The 18,509-nt window shown below is 38.2% G+C and overlaps 1 protein-coding gene across 1 annotated transcript in view; it reads right to left on the bottom strand.

The window, feature by feature from the left end:
- Window positions 1-18,509, bottom strand: part of DCDC1 (doublecortin domain containing 1) — a 464,395-nt gene that overhangs the window by 49,877 nt on the left and 396,009 nt on the right. Inside the window, exons 23-28 of the mRNA XM_073904565.1 lie at window positions 15,695-15,793; window positions 11,230-11,329; window positions 9,151-9,286; window positions 6,371-6,530; window positions 2,187-2,345; window positions 833-1,033 (exon numbers count right to left, since the gene is read on the bottom strand). Coding sequence (XP_073760666.1) covers window positions 833-1,033; window positions 2,187-2,345; window positions 6,371-6,530; window positions 9,151-9,286; window positions 11,230-11,329; window positions 15,695-15,793 — 855 coding nt within the window. The remainder of the gene's footprint in view (window positions 1-832; window positions 1,034-2,186; window positions 2,346-6,370; window positions 6,531-9,150; window positions 9,287-11,229; window positions 11,330-15,694; window positions 15,794-18,509) is intronic.

The raw sequence follows: 18,509 nt of genomic DNA, 5'->3' as shown, positions 1-18,509 counted from the left end.
AAAAACAGAGAGAAGTCTAAAAAGCCACCACGATTCAACAGCTACCAACATTCTACCATTCTTGTTTCATCCACCCCCCAACTTTTTACATTTTTGCTTTTGCTAGAATATTTTAATGCAAATCTGACCTACCTCTTAATTTTATCTGTATGTACTACAATATATATCTCAGTGATCAGGACTTTTCCTTTTTTTTAATACAGCCATTAAACTATTAGGACACAACAAAATTAATTAGGACTTCCTTTGCATCATCTGGTACCCAGACTTTTAAATTTCCTCCAGTTGTGTTAGAAATAACCTTTAACAGTAGTTGGCTTGAATCTGAATCCAAACAAGGGCCAGGATTGGATTGATATATTTGTTAAGGTAAGAATTCATTTTCACTCTGTAAGCAGAAGCCATATCAGTTGGTTATTTGATGGAAATAGGGGATGGTGGAAAGGCATGAATGTGGGGAGGGGCAGGAGGCTGAGTTAATGAAAAGTATTGCAAACTTTTTTAAGTTCTTTCTTGATCCTTTCAAATCATAAAAATTAGAATTAGATGGCAGCCCAGTTTTCTAACTTCCATAGCCAGTTAAAACTATGAGCCCAGTAGGTCAGATTTCATATTTCCTATCTGAATTGACACTGGATAAGTTGTGTATAGACTACTGAGCATTTACATTTGATTTCACTCTCTTTCTCTCCTTTGAGTAGGATAAAAAATTATTGGCTACCTTAAATAGAAAATCCAAAGTCCTCACGTATACCCCTGCCTGCTCTGTGGGGATTTCTTAGGCTGCCATTGATATATTTTGATAGATTAACACCCAGTATAATGGGTTTACCTGCTGCCTTCCTTGTGCATCCACCGTTGATGACTATCATCCACTTTTTTCTCCACCAAAACTACCTCCATGCCTGAGCGCAGATCAGGACCTCGAACTCCCAAAACTAGCTGAGGAGCGGCACGGCTTATAATTTGCCCATCTCTGTATTCAAACTGCTGGTGGCAAAGCTTCTGCAATTTACTCTGCGTTGGAGAATGGCTGAGATAAAGAGAATCCCATTAGAGGCCAAAAAGCATCCTGTGCCCTCAATGTGCTGGAGACTGCAGGTTCTGTTGGTGAGAGACCTGCTGTGACCCAAATTCACTGATAATGGGGAGGCATTATCATGGGGACAGCACCACTGCTATCTGCCTTGCCCTGCCAAGCGGACGTGAAGAGTAGAATTCGGAGCTTATTCTGTAACTGGAATAAATGTCCATCCAAGAGAATATGAGAAACTCATCAGCATAGCAAAAAGAAATTGAGTTGAAGAGATAATTTAGTTAAAAAGGAAAAGGAGTAGGAGAAGGAGAGGGCCCTGTAGAAATGGAAGAGGGAGAAGCAAAGGTGTTCAAACCATGGTTGTTTCTAGCCTCTATCTACAGTCTGCCTGGCAAAGAGAATGCCACTCTCCAAGTTTTTCAATCCTCCCTAACAACTCATAGAATATCATAAAAAAGAACGATATGCTAATAAGTTCATTCAAAAGAATCTCTTGCTTAAGGGGCTTAAGGCAATAAGCAGATTTATAAAATATATGAAATATCACAATGCATTGTCAATTAAGTTATAAACATCTACGAAGCCCCTAGTATGTGCAAGGGCAATGTTAACTGTTGAAATGCCAAAGCTGTTTGATTTATACAGAATGCTATAATGTTAAGCAAGTGTCTAAAGTTTATGGAATAATACAAAGTACTATAAATTCCTGTTATTTCATTGGACGTTGACCAGAAAAAAAATAAAATTAAAAAGGAAGAAACTACATTTTACTAATTTCTTAAAGACATCAGGGCATCTTACATGCTTATTCTTAAATTCATTCACACATTCATTCAACAAATACATAGGCTTTATGTTAAGTTATCAGGAGGCAAAGGTGGATGAGCTTACTGCTTAATAGAAAAGGCTTCACTCTTAATAGAAAAAACAAGAAATTATATTACATGGCACAAAATAAGCTAAAGGGAGAAGGGCCTTCCCACAAATACTTGTAAATACTTAGTCAAAAACACAAGAAAGACACAAATGTGTATGTTAACGTAAATGGCGGCTAACAGTAATGCAAACCCTCAGGAATCATTTTGCCTCAAAGTGAGCAAATCTAAGACCATGCAGAAATCTCTAACAAGAATTCCTTGCAACTTTTTACCTGTATTGCTTCTGTGGTTCCACATTTTCAAAGAGTTCTTCTTCCATTTTCTTTGGAAGACTGTCATCCTCATCAAAGTCATGAGGAGTTTCCTGCCAGGCATACCTGAGAAGTGTGTGACAAGCTTCCATTCGGAGATGGGTTCTTGCATGTGAATCTCTATTAAGGTTCAGAAGCAAACACAAGTCTAAAAATTCTGATTTTTACTCACAGAATTTTCTCTGAGGTATAATCTGATCATATCCTGAAGGATATTGATGGATCTGTAAATCACATTTCCATGATGGTGCCTAACATTGCCAACCCACCTCCTACTACTACATAATTTAGATCTTTTAATACAAGCCTACAAATAAAATTCCCCAATTACATAATAAACAGCATTCATCTTTACTATATTTATTCAGGAAAAAATGGGGCCATGTATTATATCTCAAAAACTCCAAGATTGGGGTGCCCGGGTGGCTCAGTCGTTTAAGCATCAGACTTTTTATTTCAGGTCAGGTCATGATCTCAGGGTTGTGAAATCAAGCCCTGCATTGTGCTCTGCCCATGCTCGGCATGGAGCCTGCTTAAGATTCTCTCTCTCCCTCTCCCTCTGCCCTACCCCCCTCTAAAAAAAAAAAAAAAAAACTGCAAGATTAACACTACTCGGTAGTTTAAGAAATTCACAATGAATGTGTAATGAGATTCCTTCTGCCTACTTCATAAGTGGGTCATAATTCTGTCTGGAACAGGACATCCTAGATTACTGCATTTCATAAAGTTTACTCATTAGACAATGTTAAGAAATCTTAATTAACTTAATTTTCCTCTCAGATCTAGAGAGGCTCAAATAGCATCGGCACAGACGTGCCAGATTTTGATAGAGAATAATGTACTAAAACACTTATAGAGTCATAGCATGAATAATTGAGTCAGTCAGCCTTCTTCTGGCTTCTTATTAAGATGAAGATGTGAACAGGAGCATAACCACCATGCAGATCTATACATGTCACGTTCCGGAGCACTGTTGAAGGTACATTTGCTTCCACGGGATGGATCACAACACAATATGAAGACTGCTCTGCTCAAGGCAGGATAAATATACAGGCAAAGCAGTGAGCATATTCCAGAACTCTAAATATGCGTATGCTTTATTTAAGCTGATGGGGAGTAGGTAGGCTGTGATTGCCAAGGTACTCGTGGTATTTGATATAACTGGAAGCAACATCAAATTACCAAAATCTTCGGGGTCAATTCTTGTGTTGGCACAGCAGACCATACACTTTTCAAATCTAACACAAGTATTATACGTGGATATGAAATTGGAGGGTAACCACTGCCTCATTCGAAATTGCGCACAAGCGGCTTCTCGAGTCAAAATTCTTCCCAGCAGTTAAAAAACAACAGTGCCATCTAGTGTTAAAAATAAAACACACAGCTTTCCCGCCACCTCTATTTCTTTGAGGAAAACAGAAAACAAAAAGGTCATTCTTAGTTATAACATATTCAGCAAGGTGTAAACAAGATTCTTCCCCCAAGTCCAGATGTTTAATTTTCTAACTTGGAATTTTCTGTATTCTCTTTGGTTTCCAGGCAAATTAAGTATAGTCTAGCCACTTTAGAACAGCCCTTTTTAAATATACCTTGCATTATTAATTCATTCATTTGTCCATTTACTCATATAACTAATCATTCCATAATTAATCACTCATTCCTTTGACTGATATTTCTTGAATATCTGCTACATGATCGGCACAGAGTTCTAAGCGTTGGGGATACAGTGATGAACAAAACAGGTAAGTTCTCAGGGTTCATGGAGCTTTCTAGTGGGCAGAAGAGAGATAACAGACAAGTCAATGAATAAATAATAATATAAGTGCCACAAATGGAATAAAACAAGATATTGTCATAGAAACTACCCAGGGTGGGGTGGGATCTACTTAAGCAATGGAGTCAGAGAAGGCTCCTCTGAAAGATAATGTTTGAGTTGAGACCCAGAAAATGGGAAGGAGCCAGCCATGTGAGGTTTGAGAGAGGGAACATTCTGGGCAAAGACAATAAATGGAAAGGTTCTGAGCAAGAATATGCTTGGTTCATTTGAGGAACAGAAAGACACTGATGTGACAGGTGAGTGAGAAAGGTAGTACGTGAAGAGGCTTAAGAAGTGGGCAGGGCCTGCCTGTAATTCAGTAAGGAAATGGGAAAGTTCTCCCTGCGCTCCATGCTAAAAAAGGCTTTTCTTTCACAAAGCAGCAAAGCTGAAGTGAGTGCTCCCAGAGTTTCTTTTCCATTTTGCTTATTCTTATTACCAGAAATCTTTGCACAAAACCCAACTATCAAAAGGTTTCCTTCTAGATCTAAGTTTACCCTACTGCTTTATGGATATCCCTCCTTAAATCATCCCACTTTTCAAATATGTAAAACTTCCAAACAAACATATCTGAGAAATTCTGGGGAAATCTTAAAGTGACTCTCTAATATAAGATGATTTAGGACTGAGTCATCACAAGTGGTTCAGAGAACTAGTGAAAGTTAGCCTGGAAAAGAGATAACCCAGTAGCCTGATGATGATGAACTTTGCATATTTTAAGGACTTTTAAGTAGAAGATGAATGGATATAAACAGAAACAAATGAAACCATAGGAGGGAGATATTCTAAATAATTTCGACATTAGAATGGGCTGCCTTGCGAAATAGTAATCTCCCTGTTACTATGAGTGTTCAACAAAAGATGGGATCAAAAGAGCCTGCCCGGAATGTGCAGGAAATTCTTGCCTTATGTTTTGAGTGGACTCACAACTCCAACTCAACAACTCAACAACTCCAGGCCTTGATGAAATCTATAAATTAGAACAATGTGGATCTTTGCACTCTCAAAGATGTTCTTTCTTTTTTTCTCACTTTCTGTTTACTTTTTTCCCATGTGCAGTCTAATAACTCAGAGGCCAGATGATACATTCTTCAGAAATTCTCTAGCCATTGAGGAATATACCATGTAGGCCAAATCATTTCTCTCTGAAAAAGGCCTTCTGGTGCCTTGTGAGTGTCAGGACATGAGACCAGATGAATCACTCATCAAAATGAGGGGCTTTGTTTCCTAAAGTAAGAGTTGATAGAGGATAGAAGCAGTCTTTTAAAGTGGTTTGTAAAATAGTTTCAAATGACATGTAAATTAATTTTCACTGTTATCACATGGGTAGTTGACTAGCTATATATGGTTTTAGAATTTGGAAACTCACCCAATCATTCCTTCACTTATTCAGTGTAGGATGACTAAATTCAGCTACCCTGGGTCTTCACAGAACATGCATGACAAGGGCTTTTGCCTTCAAGGAATTCCCAGGTTGGCGGCGGGGGGGCGGGGGGGGTGCGGGAGGACTGATAAGCACAGCCCTACGTACAATCATTACCATGACTGATTTCAATGATGAAGAATCATTCCACACATGAGTACCGGGCAGGTCATTCAGGCAGAGAGAAACACGTATAAGTGGCTCAGAGGCCTGCAATGGTGCATAGACAGAATATGCCACATTCAGCCACAGCTTGTTGCCGCCGAGCTAGAGCTTAGTTCGTGTGTCAGGAAGAAAAAGTGTGGAGTGGAGGTGGGCGTGGGGGTGCAAATGAGGGTCAGTGACAGGCCCGGACTCAGGTCGGAAGGGCTTGGGATTACAAACTAAATGTTTTTTCTCTTTGCAGTAGGTAGCCACTGAAGAACTGTATAAAAAGATTATGTTTTAGAAAGATAATTGTCTGTAGATGGAACTTCGAGGTGAATTGGAAGGAGGAGAGAATGGAGAGAGAGACACCTACCCGGAAACCACTTCAGTGACCCAGGATGACGACTGTATGTTAATATGCATCCAGCTTGAACCTATATTAATTTAATTGTTCCTGGAGTCAACATCAATGGAAACAAAACATGATGGATTCCTTGAATAATTTGCAATTCCAAAATTCTAGTCTTTTAAAAATAGTATAATAATGAAATTACTGAAAGTAGATCATTGTGATGGCTGAACATTGAAGCTCCAGACTGATCTTTTTGCCAGAAAACTAATTAAATACTAGCTCTTCACCTGAAATCCATATCACAAATGTGGTGTGGGTTCCCTGCATGGGCTCTGTGCTGTTATTGAGCTAATGAGCTGAGTTCAAATAGGAACCAGGTAGTTTTCCTGGCCATGATGATTACTTACAGAATTTCACTGGAAGCCTTTTCCGTTGTTAAAGCATTTTTTTGCATTCGCTTTTCCTTTGGTCCTATCATTTGCTTCTCTTCTCCAAAAATTGCCACAGGCTTATGCACAGCAAGCTTGGCTCCAGACACGATGTCACTTTGGACTTCTAAAACAAGAGCTGAGCAGAAATGCGCAAATTGCAAAGATGTATTAGTTATGATTGCAGAACACTAGGAATTTGAAAACACATGGTAAAATAAGAACGCAGAAAATTTTCAGCTATTTGGTCTAAGAGAACACATTCTAAGTGTAATTGATAGTTGCTCTTTAATAAATTGGATTTCACTTAATTTTCTGTAGATTCTTTCCCCCCAAGATATTTGCAGGCAAAAGTACTAAAAGTAGGGGTTACATCTAAAGTATACAAAGAACTCATAAAATTCAATATCTAAAAACAATCTGATTAAAAAATGGGCAGAGGACCTGAAAAGACATTCTTCCAGAGACGACATACAGATGGTCAATCTACACTTGAAAAGATGCTCAGCATCACTAAGCATCGGGGAAATGCAAATCAAATCAAATCAGAATCATAGTGAGATATCACCTCACACCTGTCAGAATGTCTACTAACAAAAAAAACAAAAACAAAAGATGTTGAGAAAAGGGAGCCCTAGTGCACCTAGCTGGTGATGTACAATTGGTGTACCCACTACAGAAAACAGTATGGCAGCTTCTCAAAAAATTAAAAATAGAACTACCATATGATCCAGCAATTCTACTTCTAGGTATTCGTCCAAAGAAAATGAAAACACTAATTTGAAAAGACATATGCACCCCTATGTCCATCACAGCATTATTTACAATAGCCAAGATATGGAAACAATCTAAGTGTCCATCAACAGATGAATGGATAAAGAAGTGCTATATAGATAATGGAATATTATGCAGTCATAAAAAACGAAATCTTGCTATTTGTGTCAACATGGAGGTAACTCGAGGGTATTTTGCAAAGTAAAATAAGTCAGACAGAGAAAGACACATACTGTATTATTTCACATACATTTCACTTACATCTAAATAACAAAACAAAACAAGACTGAAACAGACTCATAGATACAGAGAACAAACTAATAATTTTCAGAAGGGTAGAGGGATGGATGAGACAGATGAAGGGGATTAAAAAGTATAATCTTCCAGTTATAAAAAAAAATCAGACATGGGGATGTAATGTATGGCATAGGGAATATAGTCAATGACATTATAACAACTTTGTATGGTGACAAATGGTAACTAGATTTATTACAGTGACCATTTCATAATGTATATAAATATCAAATCACTATGTTATATACCTGAAACAAATATAGCAACATAGTCAATTACCCTTCAATTTAAAAAATGTCTAAGAGGAAAAAAAAGTACTAAAGGATAGGTCTTTCCCCAAAATGTTAATTATTATAAATTCTAACCATCCAAATGGGCATATTATTTAGATATATGTCTCTAGATCATTATCTAGGATCCCAAATTCCTCAGTGGAAGTCCCTAATACCTTGAAAGATACATACAAAACTTACTGTACAGCATTCAATATATGTAATAGGGAAATGTTTTAAATTATATTAATGATTTTTCTGTTTTGACTTTCTATGTATAGGACCTTTGTCCTAGCTCCTGGGGCAGCCTCAATGGAAGGAGGAAGACCATGAGTTGATGAGAAATGTTATAAAGGAAAGCAAAAGTACAAAGTTAGTTTTGACACTCAAGCACAACATATTGCCATAAGACAAGGCCATGTAAAACAGGATTGACACTATCATGATTTAGGATTTTTCTAAATGCTGTTAGCTCCCATTTATCATATCAAAGCTTTAACCTCAAGGTTAACTTGGCAAAAACCCACCATTTGTGGGCCTGAGGGCATTTGAGACAGAAGATAGCAGAAGGCAGAAAATCAGCGCTGAATGTCATGATTCCCCCTACAGGCTTCACTTCATGTATCTATCTAAGCTACGCCAAGGAAACATTGAGGACACTGTTCATTATTCAGAACACTGTGACAAGTCATCTCTCAAGTTGCCTCCACCACTCCAATCTGAGGCACAGCCCTGTCAACCTGGATCTGATTTCTGAGAGGTGCAGCCATGACCCAAGATTTGCCGAGAGTCATGTTGGAGAGCTTTCTAGAAGTGGTTGCGAAGGAGGGGTGAAGGGGTTCTGTAATAAGGACTTCAGAGATGAGCTCCGCCACAGCCAGGGTTCAGGGGGCCAAAGGGAGCAGAAGCAGGAAGCATCACCCGCCCAAAGCACTGTCTGGGCCAAAAGAATGGAACACAGTTGCCCAGCCATGGACGGCAGCCACTAAGCCCCAGAAAGCAAGAGACTCTGTGCCCCAAGTTCTTCCCTACCATCTGAGAGAAGAACGAAAGAGAGACTCTGGGGACTGGGAAAACTGGAATCTGTCCCTAAATATATAATTAATGGATTATAAATAATATAAATTAACGGATAAGGCAAAATTTAAACCTGACTGGACACTTTATGCTTTCCTTAACAGAAAACAAAGAAGATCTGATTTGTTAATGACAAAATAAATTACGTTTTCTTTACACATCCAAAGTGTAGTGTGAATTAAAATATGCAATCCTGTTAAATATATAATTTTGTCTAAAGAGCTAAACGGCAGGATATAGGAGTGAAATATGACTATTTAAACAAACTTAATTTTTTAAAAAAGCAGCATCAAGCATTTAGTTTTGGCCATATATATTATGGTAAATAATTCCAATGCTTACCCTCTATCTTACGTATACTGCAGAAAGTTTGAATTTTAGAAATATCTGATGCTAAGTTTCTCAGGAAGATTTCTTTCTTTTGCTGAGCAATGGACACATCAGGATTGATCCAATGTTCTCCACATGAAACGTATACCTAGCAAAGAAGTGAATCTCTGATCCCGGGTGCAACTGTTCACAGCAGCATTATTAGTAATAGCCAAAAACCAGCCAAAAGTACAAACAAAATGTCCTATAATAGACAAATGGTTAAACAAACTGTGACGCCATGGATAATACTCAGTGATAAAAAGGCAAAACTGTTGATAAACGTAACAACTTTGAAGGGTCTCAAGGGTTATACCAAAAAAAAAAAAAAAAAGTACTTCTCCATACTGTCTTTGCAACCTCCTGTGAATCTATATATTTTTTCAAAATAAAGTTTTATAAAATAATTTTTTAAAGGAAGGAAAAAAAGAAGAAAGAAAGGGAAGAAGGGAAGGAAGGAGGGAGGAAGGAAGGAAGGGGAGGTAGGTATAAATTAGGGCTTTGTAAACTATGGCTGAGGCCCAAGTCTGGCCTGCGGCCTGTTTGTGTAAATAGAGTTTTATTAGAACACAGTTATGCCCATTCACTTACATGCTTTCTGTGACTGCTTTTGTGCTTACAATGGCAAAAGCTGATGCTTCATTAGAGATCATATGGTCTGTAAATATTTACTAACTGACCTTTTACAGAAGAAGTTTGACAAAGCCACTGGTATAAATGAACTTGTAATATGTTAACGTGGCTATTTCTAGATGCTGAGATTATGAATGATACCTGTTCTTCCTGCTGCTTATATTTATTTCTTAAATGAATTGGTATTTCTTTGAAGTAAGAAAAAATAGAGTGATATATTGAGAATACTCAGTAGGAAGAAAAATTCCACTCGGTGCTCTTCCGTGGCCCCACGTTGGTGATTATACACACCCCCCTGTATGACAACTCAGGGAAAACTTTCTCAAAATTTTTTTCTGTTTGAACAACAGGCTTCCTTTTTTTCTCTGGACATACTTGATCATGTAACTGTTGATGTTTCCATCTCTATGTTGGCTGCTCAGAACAGTGATAGGTTTGTTTCTAGCAAATATACAGAATCTTGTAACACTCACTCCTGGCTCCATCTTCTCTTCCTTTCACTCATACTCCCTTCGCCTTGGTGGCCTCATCTACTTATCCTTACATTAAATTTATCCTTTTATATCCTATGTTTTAATGTAATCTACCTCGAATTCTTCCTGAAATAAGCCAGTGAATTAATACAGCAGCAAAAGCAAAGAAAAAAAATTAAAAACCAACGAACTAAAACCTTGGAAGTGATAGTGTTAGAATTCAAAAGAGATCTCCCCGATTCCAACAACACAGACTTTCCCCTCTGCCATGCTGCTGCTGCTATTAGTCATCAGTACTGTGGTTTAAGACTCGCTCAAGGGGTCTTTACATTCAGAGCCTGAGTTGAGTTCTGATATGAGGCGAGCTCAGCTCTCTGTTCAAAGAATTTCAGGCATTTGGTCAAGCAAGTTTTCTTTTCGAGCTGATGCCTCAAATTCCATAAATGGGAGAAAGGGCTGGCTGCTAAAAGTCCTTCTTCTCAGTCACCTCTAGCCACCCAAATAGTCTGTGTGAAACACTAGATTTAATTTTTTTTCTGAAAGAGTGAAATTTTCATTTAGTAAGAAATCACTAAACAACTACTTTTTGAAAGCCTCAAAAAGAGGAGATATCTACCTCCTTCAGAGTAAGAGACAGAAATCACAGGTGGTTAATAATCTGGTCTTGTCTAGTTTCCACCCTCATTTCTAAAGTGGGGACATTGAGAGCATCCATCTCATAGGGTCATGCTGATCCTTAAATGAGTTCATTCTTAGAAAGCCCTGGAAATCATGCCTGACAGTAGCTCTCAACAGCTAGCTATTAGTATGATTTTCTGAGGGTTGCTGAGTAAGGCTGAGAGAAAGTAAGGGGGGAAGCAGTTAGTGTTTGACATCTTGTATTTTAAAACATTTGTCTTTTAGTTGTATGCATATACTATTTCCAGTTTCACATTCATGTCTTTACCAGTTCATCTCTTTGAAGGTCTTTTAGGGCAAAGATTTCCTTTCCCTTTTCATTGAACAATCTCCGAGCTGCAGAAGGTAAATTTAAAATTTCAGTGCACCTGTAATAAGAGACACAAAAACTGAGCTTTTAGATAGAAGTCTTCCAGCAGAGAAGAGAGAAAATAAGAGAAATCAAGGATCTGGACCATCGACACCCACTCCTGCTGCAGACCTGTGAGACCACCCAGAGGCAGGCCCTGGAGCCCATCAGACCGCTTTGGAGTCTCATTCCCCCTATCCAAGCTGTGGGACTTGGGCAAATTAACTTCTCTAAGCCTCAGTTTCTTATCTTCCAGGGCTTTAGGGAGGATTAAAGGCTGATTTTGAAAAGTGCTTAGCACAGTGCCAGGCCTGATCAACAAATAAATAGGCATATCATTATTGATTTTTCATTCTTCAATGTGCTGCACACTTTCAAATTGTGTGCCTTCACTCATGCTCTTCCTTCTACCTAAAATACTTTCCTTGGCTTTTTCTGTTAACGTTCTATTCTCTCTCAGGAGTCATATCCATCACCAAGCAGTTTCTCAGCTCCCTCCACTAGTAGTGATCTCTATAGCCCTTAAACTCCCTTTCAAACAGGAATTTTTAGCCTGGTTAACCACTCAACAGTGATTTCCACCCCCAGGCCCCAAACAAGCATTTGGACTGCCCTGTGGATATCAAAATGAATGATACTGTTTTCTTGTTCCCTGAGGAGCTCCCTCTCTCATCAGGAGAGAGACAGGTCAGCAACTGAAGTATAATATGCAGGAGTGATACACAAACAATGAATCATGGAACACTACATCAAAAACTAATGATGTAAAAGAAGAAGACAGCAGGAAGGGAAAAATGAAGGGGGGGAAATGGGAGGGGGAGACGAACCATGAGAGACAATGGACTCTGAGAAACAAACTGAAGGTTCTAGAGAGGAGGGGGGTGAGGGGATGGGTTAGCCCGGTGGTGGGTATTAAAGAGGGCACGTACTGAATGGAACACTGGGTGTTATATGCAAACAATGAATCATGGAACACTACATCAAAAACTAATGATGTAATGTATGGTGATTAACGTAACATAAAAAAATATGCAGGAGTGGGTGCTGTCATAGGCACATGGTCAGGGTGCTGTGAGAACACAGGAAAAACAAAACAATGAATTCCTCCAGGGAACCCTGATCGAAGCAAATGACATTTGGGTTGGGCCTTTGCAGATGAATAGGAGGTTGATCGAGAAGGATTAGGACCTAGAGAAGTCTTGCGTGGCTGGACCCGAGTGTATGCATGGGAGCAGGAGCCAGATGAACCTGGAAAAGAAGACAGAAACCCATGGAAAGCACTTAAGATACCAGGCTAAGAAACTTGGCCTCTACCCCATAAACAGCAGGAAGTCACTGAAGGTAGGAGAGGAGAGGTGTGGTGTTCTCAGCTCCGCTCTTTAGAGAGTTAGTCGTCTGACAGGTGGAAGATGCACTAAAGCGGGAGAGGCTGCAAGTTACACAGCCCGTTCAGGAGAGTGGCAAGGAGGCTAAGTGGTGGGGGAAGAGGAGGGAGGGGTAACGGAACGTGATGGGGCTGTTGAGAAGATTGTTGAGATGATCCCGCCTTTGGAACAAGAAAAGTAAAGGATTCTTGCTAAATATATTTTACATTAGAATGTACTGTCTATCCTAAGTGAATTAGAAGTGACTGTATGCTGATCAGGAAGACTAAACTGTATGAAGAATATTTCTCAATTTTATTTCCTTAGATGGGATAAAGCAATTGAGCAGATAATTAGGCCCTCCATTTCTCTGAGAGGTCTTAGAAGGACATAAGGCAATGGGAACTAAGTCTCTGCCTCTTGTGTCATAGCTCTAGCAGCTGGTGGACCAAAGGAGTTGGTGGGAAGGGAGTGGGAAGGAACTATAAGAAAATTGAGCCCCCAGCCACAAGATGTGCCTGATTCTCTTTCTTTGCTGCCCAAAGCCCAACCTGATTCCTTCTACTTTCCCTAAATGGATATCTTTGTGGGTCCAGGCAGTTATAGCATGACCTAAGAAGAATTACCATTAACATATCTGCTCCTACTCACATTTTCCTGGAGAACATTTGGACTATGGGAATATCCTGTTTTAGGACAACGAGTGGGAGAATAGAAGGAAGGGGTGGTTGGTAAATCTCCTTTCTTTTTTTGAAACCCTGGTTTTAATAGTACTGAATTTAATTGGCCCACGTAGGTGAGCTAGAGAGGATTGGGATAAGCTTTTTCCTATTTAACTCCTCCAACTTGTTCACATGCCAGTTAACATAAATGGAGACAGAATTAGCTGTTAAGTGCCTCAGGAGGAATGTGGACTCTGGAGTCAAATTGCCTGGGTTCAAATTCTAGCCCTCCTGTTCTGGTTGTGTAACCTTGAAGAAGTCCCTTAATTTCTCCGGGCCTCATTTGCCCTATCAGGAGAAGACAGATATAGTAGTATTTGTCTCACAGTGATATTTTACAGATTAAATGTATGGATATCTGTACAGCGCCTGGCACATAAACAGTTAGCAACACATTATCAAAATGGATCAAGCACTGCAAGCATTTCATGGCTACTCTCACTTAATTCTCACATCATTTCTGAGAGGCCCATTTTACTGATGAGGAAACTGAGCCTGAAGGTTAATTTCCTTGCCCAAGATTGCATAGCTACCAAGTAGGAGAGCTGAAATTCAAACCTAAATCTGAGTCCTTCACAACACTTTATGGCCCCCCAAGAGGCCATCATCATAGAATAATGAGATAGTTGATCTACAGAGTGAGGGGACTGAGTGAGGTGCTGAGCAAGTGGTCCAGGATTTCTCCGTTAACGCGGAAGCAAAGGTCCTACAAATAAGGTCCTCTGACTTGCACACTGGGAGTTAGGACTGGCAACCACATGGCCTACTCAGATTTACAGGGAGTCCAGAAAAGTAGAGTCTGATCTCTGTGCTCTGTGAGGACTAGAGTGGAAGAGGAGTGGCAGGTGGAGTTGGTACCTTGAGGGCTGCATTTCAATATAATCCAGGATGCCCTGGGATAAAGGAAGCAAGTGCATCTCCCAGGTCTGCAGATCGCTACAGGTCTGTAAGAGTGGGGACTTCCTTTCTCCAATCACTCGCAAGGACACCCATCCCAGGAGCCCCACCACATCCTTCCAGTTATTTCACAACAGTGGGAAAATTCACAGAAGCTATGGATACATGCTTTCTTCTTTTCTTTATCTTCTTACTTTGTATCTCTGTCTTTTTAGATCTCTCTCATTTTCTCTCTTCTCCATGAGGGCTTCCCTAACAGCTGCCCCTCACCAGGTTCTTCCTCCTTCCTGGTCATCTATAAAATGACCCCTTGATTATTTTTACTTCTGCACAATTAAATACTGCCTTCTGTGGTTTTCTGACTGTTTCACTGAGCAAACTGTCTTCCCAACAAGTTAGGAGTTTCCTGAGAGCATGGAATGTCTTGCCCCCCCCATTTTTAATCTCCAGCAGAATATCCAACACCAATTGATGCACATGACATGAATACAACAGATATTGAAAAGAATCAAATTCTTTCGTGCTTTCCTCTTAGCTCTTCAACCAATTCTCTTTAACAAAGAGGAACTGGGACTCAGAGAAGGGGAGTGCTTTGCTGAAGTTTTCCAGTTAGTTAATGGCAAACCTGGGGTTAAAATCAATCCCCTCAACTCTTAATTCAATGGTATTTCCAATACTCCGTGTTGCCTGCAACTTTAAGTATCAACAAAAAAATTTCCATATTTACTATTTAAAAATAATGCTTATTATACCACTAGTCCTTCCTTTGGCTTTGGAGGTGGAAGAACCACCACCACCAAGAAAAGACCATCAGAGTCGTATGGAGTGACTTATTAAATAAAAATTAGCATAATTTTCCTTACATTTTGTAAGATTGCCCCCTCATATTCAACAAGACATATTTTGTAAAAATGCTGATACCTGGTGCTCTACCTTTAAGCAGTTATCAAATTCTATGGGAATAATTCTTATTTTGGTAGGAAATATTAATCAAAAGAAAATTATAACATTTCACAAATATGATATGGGTTGATGACATTTAAAATTTGGTTTAAAGTAGATAACTACTGATTCCAATTCAAACAAATGTAAACCAAAGAAAAGTGCTGTACAATTGTGAAATATTTTTTTAAATGGGAATAATTTATATTTACAGAGTTGGTAGTTCAGAAGCGAGGGGAAATTGCCAGCCCTTGACATTTGGGGCAAAAATTTATTAACTAGCACTGATATCATAAACTCACAGAGTTTATATATTTCACAGATTAAAAACTCCAGAATCATTGTATTAACAACAGCCTTCTTATGCAGATACATACATATTTTGTATTATGTGTTAAACATAATTATTCAGGCTCTAGAATGGAAAATGCCTTTGCATTTAGGATAGTAAGTGTTTACCTCTCCAAAAGTTGGTGAAATTCAGTCTGGATTGTTTCTGTTGCAAAATATTTAGTAACGTGGTTTTTCACATTCTTTTTCCTTTCAACGTCAACATTTCTGAAACAAATGATCCAAGATTTGACCGATATGTCAGTATATGTTATCAATTACCTTTCATCTTTAAATATGTGAAAAAATCATGAGGTTTTAATTTATCATAATTTGTCCTAAAATAATATGCCTTCTTAAAAAAAAAGAAGAAGAAGAAGATTTCAGGGGCACCTGGGTGGCTCAGTCAGTTAAGCGTCCAGCTCTTGATTTTGGCTGAGGTGGTGATCTCAGTATCCTGAGGTCGAGCCCCGAGTAGGACTCCACGCTTAGCCCAGAGTCTGCTTGGGATTCTCTCACTCCCTTCCCCCCTGCCCCTCTCCCCACTCTCCTCCCTCTCTCTTAAATAAATGAATAAACAAATCTTTTTAAAAATTTTTTTCAAAGTTTAAAAAAAGGATTTAAAAAACTATTGCAATTAAATTAAGTTCTTAAACATTTATACTATGAACAATTTATATAAGAAAATGAATTTTCAGTATCTTAATCCTCTTCTAATAATGCTGGACACTTTGAGCTGTGAATTTGTCAGTTTTAAAGAAAACACAGAGATTACATTCATTTTGCCTGTGATGTTCATATATAGTTCATATTCATATGTTTATTCATATATTATTAAGTTATCAATCCAAACCTAAATATTTTTAAACTAGAAAGTGATTAATGATAGACATAGAAAAAAATGCTTAATTGGAGCATGTATTGGTTCAAATTTTCAAGTTAGAAAACTATCTGGTATATTTTTAGAATCTCTATATTTTATTGAATGAAAGAGATAGTGGTCAAATACAGTTATTCATTCACAAAATATGGTAATCAAGTGTAGTTAATCATAAATAAATAAATAGATAAATGAATGAATGAATGAATTCAATAAGCACTAATTTAGGGCCTACTGTTGGCCCTATATCCTGTGGTAAATAAAATTTACTTTAAAAAGTACTTGATTAACGAGGACACACTGTCCCATGACCAGACCATAGCAGAAAGCACATATATGGATAAATAACACATCATCCCTGTTCTCTGTCTCATGGATGGAAGCATAAGCAGATAATCACAACACAGAGCAGTAGGAGTTATGCTGGGGAAAAGCCCACAGCAATCAGAGCAATGGAGAACACAGAAACTACAGCTAATTCAGGGGTAGGTAAGGAAGTGTCAAGTTCAGGGTCAGCATCTAGAAACGAAGGCCAAACTCATTCTCAGAACACCTTTATTATTTTAAGGCAGATGGAAGGTGTTGGGGAGTGGCAGGGGTTTAAGAGTGAGAATTGGAGAGAGTGTTGATAAGAGAGAGAGCTAGAAAAATATGCAGGAACAATTCACAAAGGGCCTTAAAAGCTGTATTAAGGTGCTTGAGTGAGTCCAGAGATCATAACTTACTAATAACTTACTCATTAAAATTATCTAAAAATATAAAGTTTATCACCTAGCTTCAAAATGAGGCTTTCCTCTTAGAATTCCTTAAACTAACACTTATAAAATTCTCCTTGTTTAACTTGCTATTCTGAGAAAAGAAATTCACCTGGAAATCACAATGGTTTTAATTTATTTGAATTTTGACAGCCACTCCTCACGACTAACTGACAAGATCTTATTACTCACCAAGAGTAATGATCGACTAAATCACAAACAAATGATATTTGATTTTCATTGGCTTTGTAGATAGAGGAACCAGCAACAACAAATTTCCCTCAAAACTGTCTAGAATGAATTATTAAGTAACTAAAGGACAGCATGTTGCCAGGATAGGATTTGGTTAAAATGGGTCTATATTTCATCATCCTAGCTTGATTTTACTTGTAAAGACACAAAATAGCCCAACTATCTTTCTCCTTACAAATAAGTTTCAAGGTAATACAAGTAATGTACGCCTACATGTCATTAGCATTTACTTCTTCTGACAGAAAATATTTAGCTTGGATATATGAAAAGTAGCATAGCAGGACTCCTACTTTGCACAACTCTGGGATGCGTTTGTATAGAATACAATGTGAAAAGTGTCCTCTGGAACTGGGCAATGCAACTGCTCAGTAACATTAGCCAAAATTCTTTCCATTTGAACCTTCTGTTAACCAGTATTTACATACAGCTCTGGGGCAAACAATGCTATTGATGATCCTGTATAAATTTTCTGAAATGACCAAGAAAAATTAATGTATATTTAGAAGAGTTTAATGTCAAGTGTATGCCAGTGTACTTTAATTTGGGGGGAGCAATTAATTCATGTAGTGAACAAAGTGAATACTTGATTAATTAGGACACACCATTCCATGAACATAACAGAGGGTTTCACATACTTTCTGCTGGAATAGTTGTCCAAATTAACAAATCTCTCAATTATGTTTGGATTACCTGACTGAACTATGCATTTTAAAACATTAATGTGGAAAGATAAAATCTGTATATAATTTTGTGCCCCAGTGAAAGACATAGTGTAAAAAAATAAATGTAGGAAGGAACAAAAATTATTTGTTAACTTTGGATGTTAAAAAAAGTCATATGCTACTTTAAGGGCATTACCCTCACATTTTACATCTAGCAGAATGAGCTAATTATGAAATGTATGCGTCAAAGATTTCAATTTCAGGCTTGACTTTACTTTGAAGATTAATTTTTTACTTTATCATCTTTACAGGCAGTTCAGTGGACAGCCGATCTGAATGTTACTCATTGTTCAGTGATGTATGAAGAATATTTAATCAATGTGAAGAAAGTAATA

This window comes from Callorhinus ursinus, unplaced genomic scaffold, assembly GCF_003265705.2.
Source record: "Callorhinus ursinus isolate GAN/ISIS: 27379988/994484 unplaced genomic scaffold, GSC_fseal_2.0 scaffold21, whole genome shotgun sequence".
NCBI classification, from domain to species: Eukaryota; Metazoa; Chordata; class Mammalia; order Carnivora; family Otariidae; genus Callorhinus; species Callorhinus ursinus.
This window is presented reverse-complemented; position numbering and strand designations above follow the sequence as displayed.